General features: G+C 38.4%; 1 protein-coding gene across 1 annotated transcript in view; it reads right to left on the bottom strand.

The window, feature by feature from the left end:
* MORC1 (MORC family CW-type zinc finger 1) overlaps nt 1–14,356 on the bottom strand; it is a 342,077-nt gene that overhangs the window by 107,311 nt on the left and 220,410 nt on the right. The window contains 5 exon segments of the mRNA XM_057697690.1: nt 4,326–4,480; nt 7,058–7,201; nt 9,424–9,488; nt 12,004–12,077; nt 12,755–12,834. Of these exon segments, the coding sequence (XP_057553673.1) occupies nt 4,326–4,480; nt 7,058–7,201; nt 9,424–9,488; nt 12,004–12,077; nt 12,755–12,834 (518 nt within the window).

Genomic DNA, 14,356 nt, shown 5'->3' with positions numbered 1-14,356 from the left:
CATAGGCCTCCTCATTCAATGTGCATCCCTAGCAGAATGTTGTGTTTCACTTTTCTTGAAGTGCCTTCCTGAGATCTCAGAGACTTAAGTAAACAATAAGAGAAACAAAATTTTGTTGTGAGCCACTAGCTATATCTAGCTACTGGACTGTTATGGGCTGAACGTTTGTGTCCCTCCTAAATTCCTACGTTGACACCTAATTCCCAATGTGAGGGTATTTGGAGGTGTGGCCTTTGGGAGGTAATGACGTCATGAGAGGGAGCCATCATGAATGGGATGAGTGCCCTTATAAGAAGGAGCCAGAGAGCTCGCTCAGACTTTTTCCACCACGGGAGGATACAAGATGTCAGCAGTCTGCAAACTGGAAGAAGGGTTCTCACCAGAACCCACTCGTGCTGGCACCCTGATCTTGGACTTCCAGCCTCCAAAACTATGAGAAATAAATTTATGTTGTTCCTAAACTGGTCAGTTTATGGTATCTTGCTATAGCAGCCCAAGCTAAGGCACAGAGAATTATCTATTTTTAAAAGAATTATTCATCTAACAAATATTACCCCTTACTTTCAAAATGACACAAACTGAGACACTGATATGATTAATTGTCCTCACCCAGTGTCCCATTTCTACCTCATTGGAGGTGATAGGTGGAGGGTCAAGTGCTTGACTTCTGTATCCTGTGCAACAGGATTTAAATAAAATCACAGAGAAAATACTGCCTAACATATCAGGAAGAATAGCACATTAGGTAAAAGTCACCATTAGATTCCAAAAAAGGTCCTGACAACATGAAAAAAATCAGCCTAATAAGGTGATAAAATTTAATAGGAATAAACATAGGATTCTACACAAGGGTCCTAAAACACTTACTGGAAAAATATAAAAGAAGTATCACTTAACAGGAACACACATTAAACATTTTATTAAGAATTTTAATTGGTAATAAAGACATTAAGGGTCAATAATGTGCTTACTGAGAATATACTAGGCTACAGCAACAGAATCACAGCTTAAAGACATGATGATCCCATCTTATTCAAGGTTTCATGTGAAATTTTTGTTTCCAGGTAATAGACTTTATAAAAAATAATGTTAAAATGGTGAATGTATTTAATGCCTTGTCAAATGAAGAATAACAACAGAACTTGGAAATGTTAGGATAAAATAAGACTGAAGAGAGACAGAAAACTTCAAATATCTGGAGGGCTGTCATTTGAAAAGACTTTAGGCCTATTCTTCTTGGCCCCAAGAGGGAAGAATGAAGTTCCTCCTCATCCTTCAGGAAGTATCTCTTCCTCAGGGAGGCCTTTTCTGGCCTCTAAACTGTGAGCTCCTGATCACTGGCTCCCATACACTCATTCTCCTCGGCTGGGCACCAATCCCATTTCTCATTGTCAAATTGTATTAGCCCTGCTAGACTGTAAATTCCCAGAGAGGGTGGGCCACGTCTAATTTGTTGGTCCTATAACACTGTGCCCGGCACAGACGAATGAGTAAAAGAACATGTGAGAAACAGATTTGACAGTAAATGAAAATGTATTTTTTAACACAGTTGTGCAGATTCATGGGCTTCCTCTAGAAGCAGCGATTTTTCTTTCATGGGAAACCCTCGTTCAGGTTTAAAATGGCTTCCACTTGCCTGGGGCAGGGGTGCATGCGGTAGAGGGGATTAAAGCATGGGTGGGGGGGAGTGACTAGATTAAATGATTTTTAACCTTCTTGCCAACCTGAGGCCCTATGATTTGAGTTCTGCTGGGAAAGACTGTGCTTATTACATCATAGATTTCATTTTAGCACATCAGCTATATTCTGATCCATACTGGAAAATTTTAGGAATACACTTCTATGTAATTGCTTCTGTTCAAACTCAAATTTCATTTGATATTTTCCTCAATCTTCTTCTTCTCCTTCTCTCCCTATTCCAAAAAGCTGATGATCAATATTTCCATTTTACTGTAAGGATGCATAAAGTTTCAGAAAACACAGTAGCAGACAATGAGGTGAGGACAGACTCAGAGACAAGAAAAACACTTCTGAGATTCTTACCATGAACTGTGCCAAAAGTAAATGTAGATTTGACAAATGACACAGGAGTCATTACCTCTCCATTTCCCTTTCTGCTGATTCAGTTTTTACAAGAGCCCAATTTTCCACAGAAACTGATCAGATTTAGAGCAAATACAAAGATTGCATCTTTTATTTATAAGGCAAAAAAATCTACCCAAATACTTTTCATTAAAATTGTGTGGTCTGTAATACCAGTTTTCAGAGTATCAATAAAGCATTATATAACTTTGCTTATTCCTTTGGGAATCAGTAAGCAAAGACCTTGAAGGTCGATCTCCTCAGCACAGTTCCTGAGACTACCAATTCTGACCCTGATCACTTGGTTCAGTTTGATAATGAAGTTTGGGGATGAAATTGTGAGATACATGAGCTAATACACGTGCTCACTGTCCTTTCTCCACTCTCTGCTTTCCCTCTAGAGGAACATCTTTTGTGAGAGTATCCTCTAGCCCTAAATCAATTCATAGACAATTATGGAATTAGGAAATCACCATGTTAGTAACCATTAATAATTAAAATACAAATATAACTTACTTATTTCGAATCTTATTACATCTACTGAGAAGGTTTTGAAAAAGGTAGGTAGGTAAGATAGAAGAAACAGGAAGTTACAGAGAAGAGGGGAGGCTGGCAAGTCACATCCTGGAGTTGAGAGTATAACGCTGGGAGGGCAACCACACTCCAGACAATGGAGCTTCCAGAGAGCGCCTCCACAATCAGGACTGAGTATGACTGTCCTGAGTAAATCTGGGCTATCACCTTTAAACTCAATGCCTAGCTCTCTCTGAGGACTTGATTCCTTATTCTTGCTTAAGGATAAGCAAGATGAGGAAGTGATTACAGAGAAAATATGAGGATGGGGAAGTTACATAATTTTCAAACGCTCAATGTTTTCTTTTTGAACCATGTCACGCTAGCATTTAAAGGCCAGCAAGTAGATCACTGATTTATATTGCCTCACTCTGTATATTCCTATGTTTTCTACAGCTTTAAGCACATCTTGCCAAATAATGTAGTCATTCCTACATTTAGTATAACTTCAAACATGTCTCTGAGAAAAAAAAAATACATGTGATAAAGTATGCCTATGCTAGGCAAAAGTTACATGGATGTACTCCTCAGAGAAGTGCTTCTTAAACTTTAATTGCATACACATCCCCTGGAGATTTTACTAATATGCAGATTTTAATCCAGTAGGTCTTGGGTAGGGCCTGAGATTCTGCTTTTCAGGTAATGCTGGTGCTGCCGGTCCACAGACCACACTTTGAGGAGGTTTTAGACCATGACAGGAAAATCCAGCTTGGGCAGGAAATCTGTGCCCTCAATTTCATTCCCACCTTTATAATTTTTCCCCTGAGTTCCTGCACTCTTTCCTGTTTCACTGGTATGAGATCAAGTGCTTGGTTTCAGGACCAAGCAGAGTGGGTACAAAAGAAAAGAAAATATTCTAAAATTACAACTTCATGTGGGACAATAATAAGATTTTCAGTTGTCTCAAGGTTAGAGACATAATTTTTGATATGCGTGAATTAACACATGCTTCATGCAATTCACTGAACAAATTCACAGTAGCCTACTTCTTCCCATATATAAAGCCCTATGTCTGCATAATTTAAAGGAAGTTTATTTAATTAATGCATAACACACCATCTCATTGTTCACGTATCTCTGGAGAGTGAGGTGATCTAAATACGTCAAATTTTCCAGATAACTAAAGTTTACTTTTTTATGTTTCTAAGCATATGTATTTTAGTAACTTTTTTCATCTAAATCTTTCTGGAATTGACATATTCAAGACTTGTTAGATATACAAAACGAGGTTTAACATATCTATAATTATCCAGGGTCAACAATGATATTCTACAGCATGATATAACAATACTGTAGAAGCTACCCAGGTCCATGTGGGACTCTGCACTCCTACACAGTAGAGTCCTAGAGTGTCCTTTGGGGGTTTCTTAGCTTATTTCCAGCAAACTTCTGCCCCCTTCCTACATGATCAGCTGCCACTTCATACTGCTCTCTGATTGGCCTCCTCTTACAATATTTAATCCACTGCTTTATTTCTCATGTAATATTCTGGGGAAGATTTTGAGATTAACTTCCTTATTTCCCTCATGCTTGTTTTTTTTTAATGCAGACACTCCCTTTCAGGGTTTTAGGTTACTGGTTACCCAAATCAGTGCAATCATTCCAGCTTAAAGACATCACTAAGTTAACCTCTGATTAAATGTCTCTCACTATGACTATTGAATACTTACTGATTCCAGTGTCCTTACAGTACTGAACCAAGTACTGTCCCATAACTTTTAGAAGATGATTATATTCTTGGACATTGAGAAATTCCTGCTTATTGTGGGATGGTTCCATGATCTCCAAGGGTACATTAACAATTCCAACCACACCTGCACCAAGTCTGGAAGAATAAATACATACAGAAATTATGTGAAATTGAGCTAAGGAAACAGAAAAAGCTAATAATATACCCTCATCTTTCAAAATCAATTTTTGAAAAAACAAATTCAGTCATTTGGTTCAAACCATGTCAAAGTTAACAAGTTATCTTATAATTGTACCTTTTAATGTCAGTCAATGGTCATCCCAGTTCGGTTTGGTCCCATAATACAAAATCTCTTAATATGTCATTACTGAATTAATACGACTCCTTTTCTAAATCTATAACCTGACATGGGGAGTTAGGGTGGGTGGGAAGAGGAGGCCTTCTAGCAATAAACACCCCTCACAATCCCTTAGAGAGAGAAACTGACACAGACCTCTTAACAATATGGGCGAGACTGCACTTTTTTCCTTGTCATTTCACCTGTCAGGTTGGACTTTTCCTCATCACTGCAGAGGTCCCCAGGTGCTCAGTGAACTAAGGGAATATACAGGCTGGATTGTCTGAGAAGTAACAGCCTGATGGATAAACTCGATTTTTTTTTCTTCATATTTTTAGCAGCTCATGATGTACATAGCTGAGATTTTCTGCTTAGTGCTATAACCTGTTTGGGGAAACGGCATCCATGAGTCTAGCTCTTCAGGGGCTCTCCGGTGCCCACGGCCTGGCACAAAAGCCACGTCTTCCCAATTTGGAGCCACTGCCTATCATAGTTTTCATCATTTTTCCCTTCCACCCTGCCCTCCCTTCAACTACTCATTCTGTAAGCCTAAATTTGGGCATCATTTCTTCCAGGAAACCTGACTTAAATTCCAACAGTTTGGTTTACTGCCCTTCTTTTTGCACCTGATACTTGCCGCTAACATATATGTGTTCATTCATTGATGCATTCACTCTCAGCACCTGGCCCTATTCCAGGAACCAGGAATACATTATGAGTAAGAAAGACAAGGTCCCTGTTTATCAAGTTTCTCTTCTATTAAAGGATGACAGCCATTAAGGGTGACAAGATCATTTCAGATGGTGATAAGTGGTATAAGGAAAATACAGCAGGTGCTGTCATATGTGAAGAGAGATAAGGTGGAGAGGGGTGATGGCAGGGGCTAATTTTAATTAGACAGTCCAAGAAGACCTTCTTTTGGAGGAGACTTCAGAGCTGGTGCCTGAGTGACATGCTAGGACCAGCAGTAAGAAGATCTGAGGACAGAAGGTTCAAGGCAGAGGGAATAGCAAATGCCAAGGCCCTAAGGCAGGAACAAGCTTGGGATGTATGAGGAACAGGGAGCCTGCTGGTGTGAGGGGAATGCAGTCAGAGGTGGGGACAGGGACGGGAGGTGTCCCAGAGCCAGGCACAAGCCAGATCACTGGCAGACTATGAAAACCAGTTCTATTTTATATGCACTGGGATTTTAAGCAAGAGAGGAAAGTTACTTATGTCTTAAAAGATCATTCTTGCTGTTCCCACACTATATAAAAAATATGTATTTATACACTTGTCCATCTCACTGGACTATAGGTTCCTTAGCAAAAGGTAGTAGGTCTTCACCATTTTGTCTGCAGAGCTTATTACAGTGCCTGGCACATGATACTGCAATACAAGTGCTTGCTGAACAAATGAGTGAATCACTAATTCCTTGAGAGTGAGGGAACAAGACGAAAAAATGTCCCCCTGAGCCATCCTACTGTTCACGGTTATCCTGTCTGATTCTGTGCTTTTCTATGGTCTTCAGGACTCTACATAATTCACAACAGCAGCTTGTGGAGTTTCAGGCTGACCACGGGGAAAGCACCGAAATGTATAACTCTGCAATCCAAGTAGGCTGGAGAGTGTTAAGAATATATGCTCACGGGCTTCCTAGGTGGCGCAGTGGTTAAGAATCTGCCTGCCAATGCAGGGGACATGGGTTCGAGCCCTGCCCCAGGAAGATACCACATGCCGCAGAGCAACTAAGCCCATGCGCCACAACTATTGAGCCTGCGCTTTAGAGCCCGTGAGCCACAACTATTGAGCCCACGTGCCGCAACTACTGAAGCCCATGCACCTAGAGGCCATGCTCCACAACAAGAGAGGCCACAGCAATGAGAAGCCCCTGCACCACAACAAAGAGTAGCCCTGCTTGCTGCAACTAGAGAAAGCCCGTGTGCAGCAACGAAGACCCAACATAGCCAATCAATCAATAAATAAATTTATAAAAAAAAAAGAATATACGCTCATGCAGGTAACTGACAGGAACTCACACATGCAGGGACTGCACAGAAGTTAACGGTTGTGTTACAAGACTATGGATTTTTCTTTTCTAAAATTTCTTTATTCTGCTTATATTATTTTTTAATTGATGAAATATCAGAAACTGAACCCAAGTAGATGGCACAAGAAATGATAAAACTTCCAAAAGCATGCTTTTTCCTTAGAGCAGGCATGCAGCTCCACTTGTATTATAAATTAGGCAGATGAATGCCTGCGCACTGATGGGAAAGGCGGATGGGGGGTCTGACACCTGCTCCCATTATGATCAATCACTTCACTTCACAGACAAAACCTTACTGCAACTTCCCTCACCCTGCCTGTGCCTCTGAAAACAAAAACATACTTACAAGGACTTCAGTTTCAATTGTGGGCCCACTTTCTCATGCATTTTGATCAAGCGGTTATTACTGTAAATGAACATTCCAGCTTGGCTTAGGTTTTCGATGTTCACACCGAAGAGCAGGGTGAGTGTCCTTGCTTTTTTTAATTCTCTAGCATCACATTTAGAAAGTAAAAAAAATTATTAAATAAACATATACAGTATACAAACTGCTAATAATTAAACTCAGAAGGTAAATATCAAAGGAACTATATACATAAAATATCCAGGTATTTTGCAAAACTTAGTAAGCACACTCCGTATCTCTATGTGGCCAAGTATTCTGCATAAATATGATAGGCAACAACTACACCAGTCAAACACAAGCATTCCCTGATTCAAAAATGAGTTTGCCAATTTAAATTTACAAGAATTAGAAAGTGCAAAGGACTTGTGAAATGTTAACTGGTCTAATATGTACATCGCAGCATTTCTGAAAAATGATGATTTGACCATTTTTAAGTTTAGGTATGTCTAACACTGGATGTGATTTCTAACTTTCAGTATGTTCTCAAACCTCCAAATATTCTACACAGGTTGGAATATGCCAAAAGATATTTTTTGGTTTTCTCTCTTTTTCCAAATTCAAAGGCAAATCAAAGTCAATTAAGCACGTTTACAAAGGCAACAGACAACAGCTCCTGTTTTTGTGACTCTGTCTGCTATACTATGTTTTATGTGACTTTGCATTAAAAGTGTAAAAACAGAAATTGAGACACAGCAGAATACGACAGAAACAGTCATAGTAATGGGAGGCTGCTTGGAGCTGTGAAGAGCGCCCAGTTATAAGAACCGGAAAGACGGACGTGACTTCAAATACAAGCTTGTCTTTGTAATAACCATATGACTGTGAATGAGTCACTTCAACTTTCTGTCTCATCTGAAAAACGGGAATAAGATCCACCTAGCCACTTGCGATGCCATGAGGATTAAAAGAGATGATGTTCAGTATAAACCTGGAAGACATTAGGTGCCTGGCAAATGTTATTCTCCTTTCCCAACCAAGGTGGTACCTAATATAATTCATTCCCTCCAGCCATGCTATAGCTTCCCTCATTTCACAAGAACAGGCTTTTCTTTTCAAATTCATGATCATGGGCTATTAAAACTGACATAATTTACTTACTGGACAGATGAAATACATCTATCATTAAAGGACAATGATAAAGTTCCATCAGTCTTTCTATGTGGATATGATATACAGAGCACATCAGACTTTCTGAGTGAGTTACTGACACGAATTAACGTATTATGTATTTTTAAACACATACACATACAGGGTTAAATATACATGAATCAAACTTTTTCTCAAAAATGTCTACTCTATAATTAGATCCCCACTGTTTAACTAAAAATACTGATTTTATAAGGGACCCCCAAAACAGGGTATTAGAGGGTATGACATAATCACTATGCAATATTAAATGGCATACTGATTGTCTTCAAATTTAAAAACAGCATTTTGCTATAAAAACAAGTTCACACCAACTGGCATTATAAAATATAGGTTGGTCACCTTTCATGCCTATCATTGTGATGACAAAAATGTCATCAACCAGATTTTTCTTTCTGAAGACTTTAAAGAGGCCTTTGCTTTTCAGTGAAGATTTCTATGACATTTAATATTTATTTTGATAAATGCATAATTAACATTTCAAATTTAAGTTTTGAGGAAAGTTATGGTTATACAGCACATCATAGTTCACATACACACCCAAAAATGCTGAAAACTAGTAACACTTCCCTAAAAATTTGTTTCTCAAAGTTATCGCAGTTTTCAAAGACTTACTTTACTTGGACAACGGCGATTATTTTCAATTTAACTTATTTAACACCTGAGCTGGACAGTAAGTCAACCTTACCAATGTAAACAATGGTTTTGTAATACTGTCTTGCTGTTTTTATTTTAACAGTATAATAAGTGCTACTTTTACTTGAAACGTATTCTATCTTAAATTGTAAGCAGTACTAGAAGAGTGAAAGAACTGGGACCACCTCTCCAGAGTTTAAATGGCAAAGGACAGAGGGGAAGTGAATTTGTTAGCTGGACCCCTGGGCAGTTCGCTTCTTCATCTAATCAGACACTGAACTAATTTTTCACTCTGTATTGAGAAGTTTTAATATAAGAGTACATGAAAATATATACTTTACAAATGCTTTCCATTGATTATGTTGGTTGGGGGATTTTCACCATATTATGCTTAATATCATAAGACGTCACAGGCTGAGGAAAAGAAACTGTCACAATAATCAACAAATCTGCCTACTCAGAAATCAGAATTTGTTTGAACATAGTGCAGAGGATTCTAGCAAACAGAAAATCTTATGTCTTACCTCTGTTTCTCCTGAAGAGTCTTCTGCTTTGCTTTTACATCTTCCAAAGCTTTCTGTAATATATCCTGGAGAAGTACATTTGGTTAGGAGAGAACATAACATCATTAAATTAACGAGAGCTGAGTTGACATTTATCATCCTATTATTGAAAAGTTTTACAAGGGTAATAGTGATAGGTCACACTGCCTAGTGCAATTCTACCAAAGCAGATACTCAGTAAATACTCGATAAATGATTAAGTTCTAACAGCTAAGAAGATAAACCAAATCTAAGCCCCATGGTTCTCTTTTCGCACATATTCTGATGTCCTTTCTGCCTTTTAGAGAAAGAGTCACTGCTCCCTGTAATGTCACAGTGGCTTTCACACAAACTACATGAAAGCTTGGGAAAGTCATTTAGTGCACCTAGACTGGCTTTTGTCTGTGGGGACAGAAAATGCTGAATTATGTGATCCATCCCTAAGGCTTCTTTCAGGAAAAAAAAAAAAAATTGCAATTAAAAAATTGTGTCAGAGGCCAAAAGAAACTGTCTTCTCTATATCAAGTTCCATATCCCCCTAACTAATATCCCCCAAACTTTTCTTTTATGGGATATCCCATCCCCGGGCTTTCTCCCTTTCAGAGTGCCTCAATACCAGCGTCCACCTGTCTTTCTTCTAATTTGATATATTGGCTCATTCACTATCCTATCTCTGGTATCCTCCCTCTAGTCAGGCAGAACAAAAATAATGCATTATTATTATTTCATAAAGAAGAACAGACTTTTTAAAAATAAATTTATTTATTTATTTTATTGGCTGTGTTGGGTCTTTTTTGCTGTGCGTGGGCTTTCTTTAGTTGTGGTGACTGGGGGCTACTCTTCACTGTGATGCGCGGGCTCCCCATTGCCGTGGCTTCTTCTCTTGTTGCGGAGCACGGGCTCTAGGCATGTGGGCTTCAGTAGTTGCAGCACATGGGCTCAACAGTTGTGGCTCAAGGGCTCTAAAGCGCAGGCTCAGCAGTTGTGGCACACGGGTTTAGTTGCTCTGCGGCATGTGGGATCTTCCTGGAGCAGGGATTGAACCCGTGTCCCCTGCATAGGCAGGTGGATTCTTAACTACTGCGCCACCTAGGAAGCCCAGAACAGACTTTTAAAGTGCTCCATCCACCTGATGGCATCTCATTTGATGGGTATATCACTGACTGAAACTTATTTTCACTGACTTTAAAGTAAAAGAAAATGGTAAATGCTTGGTAAGTATTTCACTTCAAATTCAACCACTCAGCTGCCTAGAGGAATTTAAGAGGTCAAAAGCCGAGGTCATTCTGCTTAGCTCTCCTCTCTGAGTTAAAGAAACCAGTGTGCATCAGAGCAACAAAGCAAGCTGCTCAAAGACATCCCCGCCCTTCCTGTCAATGCACTTAGAGCACAGAGCAAAGAGGCAGTGAGAGGTGATGGGCTAAGGCAAGAAGAAAGTGAGGTCCTGACCCATTAGAAAGAGTCTATTTCTCTTGTCTTCCAAATACATAAAGCCAAGGAAATTGATTTTTTTTAGAGACAAAATCAAGCTTAAACTCTTCCTTAAAAATCAATAACAATGAGATAGGCCTATGTCTACCTTAAAAAAATAAGTGAAAAGAAAAAGGTAAAAGAATTTTGGGAAAGCCAGGGATAGCTCTGGGGAATTAACACGTGCTACTCTTTGATTTCACCCCATATTCATGACCGTTAGATATGAGAGTTCTTTATCAGACAAGCTCTGGTCCTTGAAAGTGTAAGGGCAAATTACAGAAAGAATTCATGTACTGAGTCTGCAGAAGAGGATGAAGGAAGGGTGAAGTGAAGCATTTTTTTCTCCATATACCTCCTCATCCCCTGCAAGCAAATAAATACGTTGTACAAGGATTCATTGTGGTGGAAAGCTTGGTGCCATATTTTTGGTAGAAGTTAGCAAACTTACAATACATGTCCTGCAGCAATGTTCTTTTTCTCTTAGTTGCTACGCATTATAATTAATAATAACAGTTGTTTATAACCTATTTTACTCATGGGCATATTGCAAGGATTACGGAGAATGTTTATGAACTATGTGGAGCAACTCATAAGAAAAGAGCTTAGTAAGCTGGAAGCATTGTTATTAATAGTCATAATTATAGCACATAATTCCTAGCACTAGAAAGAAGGACTGCTTATTAGTCTTCTCCTGGCTCTCCCCATTTATTTAGGTCCGCAGGGAGCAATAATTTGAAGAGACATTTTCAGGGAGACTTGATAGGCTAGTTTTTTCTGCCGGCTTTTCATTATTCTCTCCTCTTCTCTATTACTTTTCCCTTCATTTTAAAGAAATGAGTTGTGACACTCTTCCCCACTGTTTCCAGTTCATCCCCCATTTTGTTCATCATTGTGCTCAATCTCAGCCTTTCCCCCACTTTCTGAGTTTCTGCCCCTTTCTCTGCACTCATCTATTCTGTTTAACTGTGTTAAAATTCACTTAATCTTCTGAGCTTGTTTAAAGGTTTAGGAAGTAAGTGATAAGAGACAACTATGTACAGGAAAAAGCAAATGGCCCTGTTTGCCATTTAAGAAGACCACACGTCATACCGTGGCAGGAGAAGACCAAGAAGTTCTGTCACAGTGGTTTACTTTGATTTGTGCTTCTTTCAATATGAATTCAGCTAAAAACAGAAGAAAGATAATTTAATATAAGGAAACTTTCAAGCAACTTTAAATGAATATTACATATATACAATACATACATGACCAGTAAGAATGGCTTACAGATAATAATCTCAGAAAATTCTATATTCCTTCTATAGCTTTCACACATTCCAATATTAGGTAGCCATACGGGGCTTCCTCTAAGGCATGACAACTTAAAGGGCATATATATATACGTGCAAATTCAAAAGTCATGACAATGAAAACTGACTGAAAACTCTCTAAAATCCATGCGATATGGATATAGAGCTACTCCTCACTCCTGGTTCACTGGGGAAGGATGGCTTTGTCCTTTTGTGGGAAGAGTGAATGTGTAGAGCATGACTTCTTAAAGTGGATGCAACACCAGTCTCTAAAATGATCTAACTCTACATCAGGACAACTGGGCTTTCTAATATACATTAATCTAGTTCCAAGTGTGTACTTAGAACTTTAACTATTTTTATAATAATGAATAACATCATATTTAGACAAAACCAAAGATGAAAAATGTGTTATGAAGTTCCTTAGAGGTAGGAATTACATTTTATTAATTGTGGTTATTCCTACATTGTCCAGAGCAGGGTATATCTCAAAAACTAATGTTTGCTGGATAAATTAACAATAATGATGTAGGCAACAGGTAATTACATACCCATATTTACTGCTTCTTCTGCCTTTTTAACTTCATTTTTAAATGCCCCTTTAAAAGAAGATGTGACATACAGATACTTTCTGAAATGAAACAAGAAAGAACATAATCAAGTCAGATTATCATTTTAAATTTCATAATATAAAAATGTTCTTTAAGAAGATTATATACTCCAGAGAGGCTCAACATCACTAATTATTAGAGAAATGCAAATCAAAACTACAATGAGGTATTACCTCACACCGGTTAGAATGGGCATCATAAGAAAATCTACAAACAATAAATGCTGAAGAGGGTGTGGAGAAAAGGGAACCCTCTTGCACTGTTGGTGGGAATGTAAATTGATAACAGCCACTGTGGAGAACAGTATGGAGGTTTCTTAAAAAATGAAAAACAGAATTACCATATGACCCAACAACCCACTACTGGGCATATACCTAGAGAAAACCATAATTCAAAAAGACACATGCACCCCAATGTTCACTGCAGCACTATTTACAATAGCCAGGTCATGGAAGCAACCTAAATGTCCATCAACAGATGAATGGGTAAAGAAGATGTGGTACATATACACAACAGAATATAACTCAGCCATAAAAAGGAATGAAATTGGGCCATTTGTAGAGAAGTGGACGGACCTAGAGACTGTCATAGAGAGTGAAGTAAGTCAGAAAGAGAAAAACAAATGTCAAATATTAACACATATATGTGGAATCTAGAAAAAGGTTACAGATGAACTGATTTGCAAGGCAGAAATAGAGACACAGATGCAGAGAACGAATGTATGGACACCAAGGGGGAAGGGAGGAAGTGGGATAAACTGGGAGACTGGGATTGACATATATACACCAATATGTATAAAATAGATAACTAATGAGAACCTGCTGTATAGCACCGGGAACTCCACTTCGCTATACAGTAGAAACTAACACATTGTAAAACAACTATACCCCAACAAAAGAAAAGAAAAATTCATCAAGTAAGTTGCACTCAGCTGGTAAATCAGCAAAGTTTATACCTCAGAAAAATGTCTTGCCTTTTAATACTTGGCAATTTTGCTTTCATAAGGGAACTTCAGGAGAGAGACAAGGAAATCTCTGCCCACACAAATGTTCACTTATACATGTAAAATAGGATAATTTTCTCCATTATCAAAGGTTCTGGTTAATATACCCAGCCCTCTTACCCAAATCATCACTGACACTGGATAAACTGCTTCTCGCAGTCCCTAAACAATCATTTCTAACCAAAATGCTCAGAAACACACATTAATATGTCATTTGAAACTACTAAAGCACATTTTCTACTTTATTGTTCAAGAAGCCCGTTTTCAAGGTCCAGTGTTTTACTGAGAGCCAAGACGCTATAGAACAATCAAGAAGAAAGAAATTTATATATATATATGTGTGTGTGTGTATATACATATATATATATATATACTTTTTTCCCCCATAAACTCAAAGTGAGCAAAATACAGGTGAGAAAAGCTCTGCAGCACACAAATTCTCTGAAAGCAGTTGAAACTATGTGTTTCATTATAGCGGGTTCCTGGAATAAGGGTTTTAAATGTTGGTTTAAATTATCATGGAGAGAAAAATTCCAGAA

The sequence above is a fragment of the Hippopotamus amphibius genome, chromosome 10 (assembly GCF_030028045.1).
Source record: "Hippopotamus amphibius kiboko isolate mHipAmp2 chromosome 10, mHipAmp2.hap2, whole genome shotgun sequence".
NCBI lineage: Eukaryota > Metazoa > Chordata > Mammalia > Artiodactyla > Hippopotamidae > Hippopotamus > Hippopotamus amphibius.
This window is presented reverse-complemented; position numbering and strand designations above follow the sequence as displayed.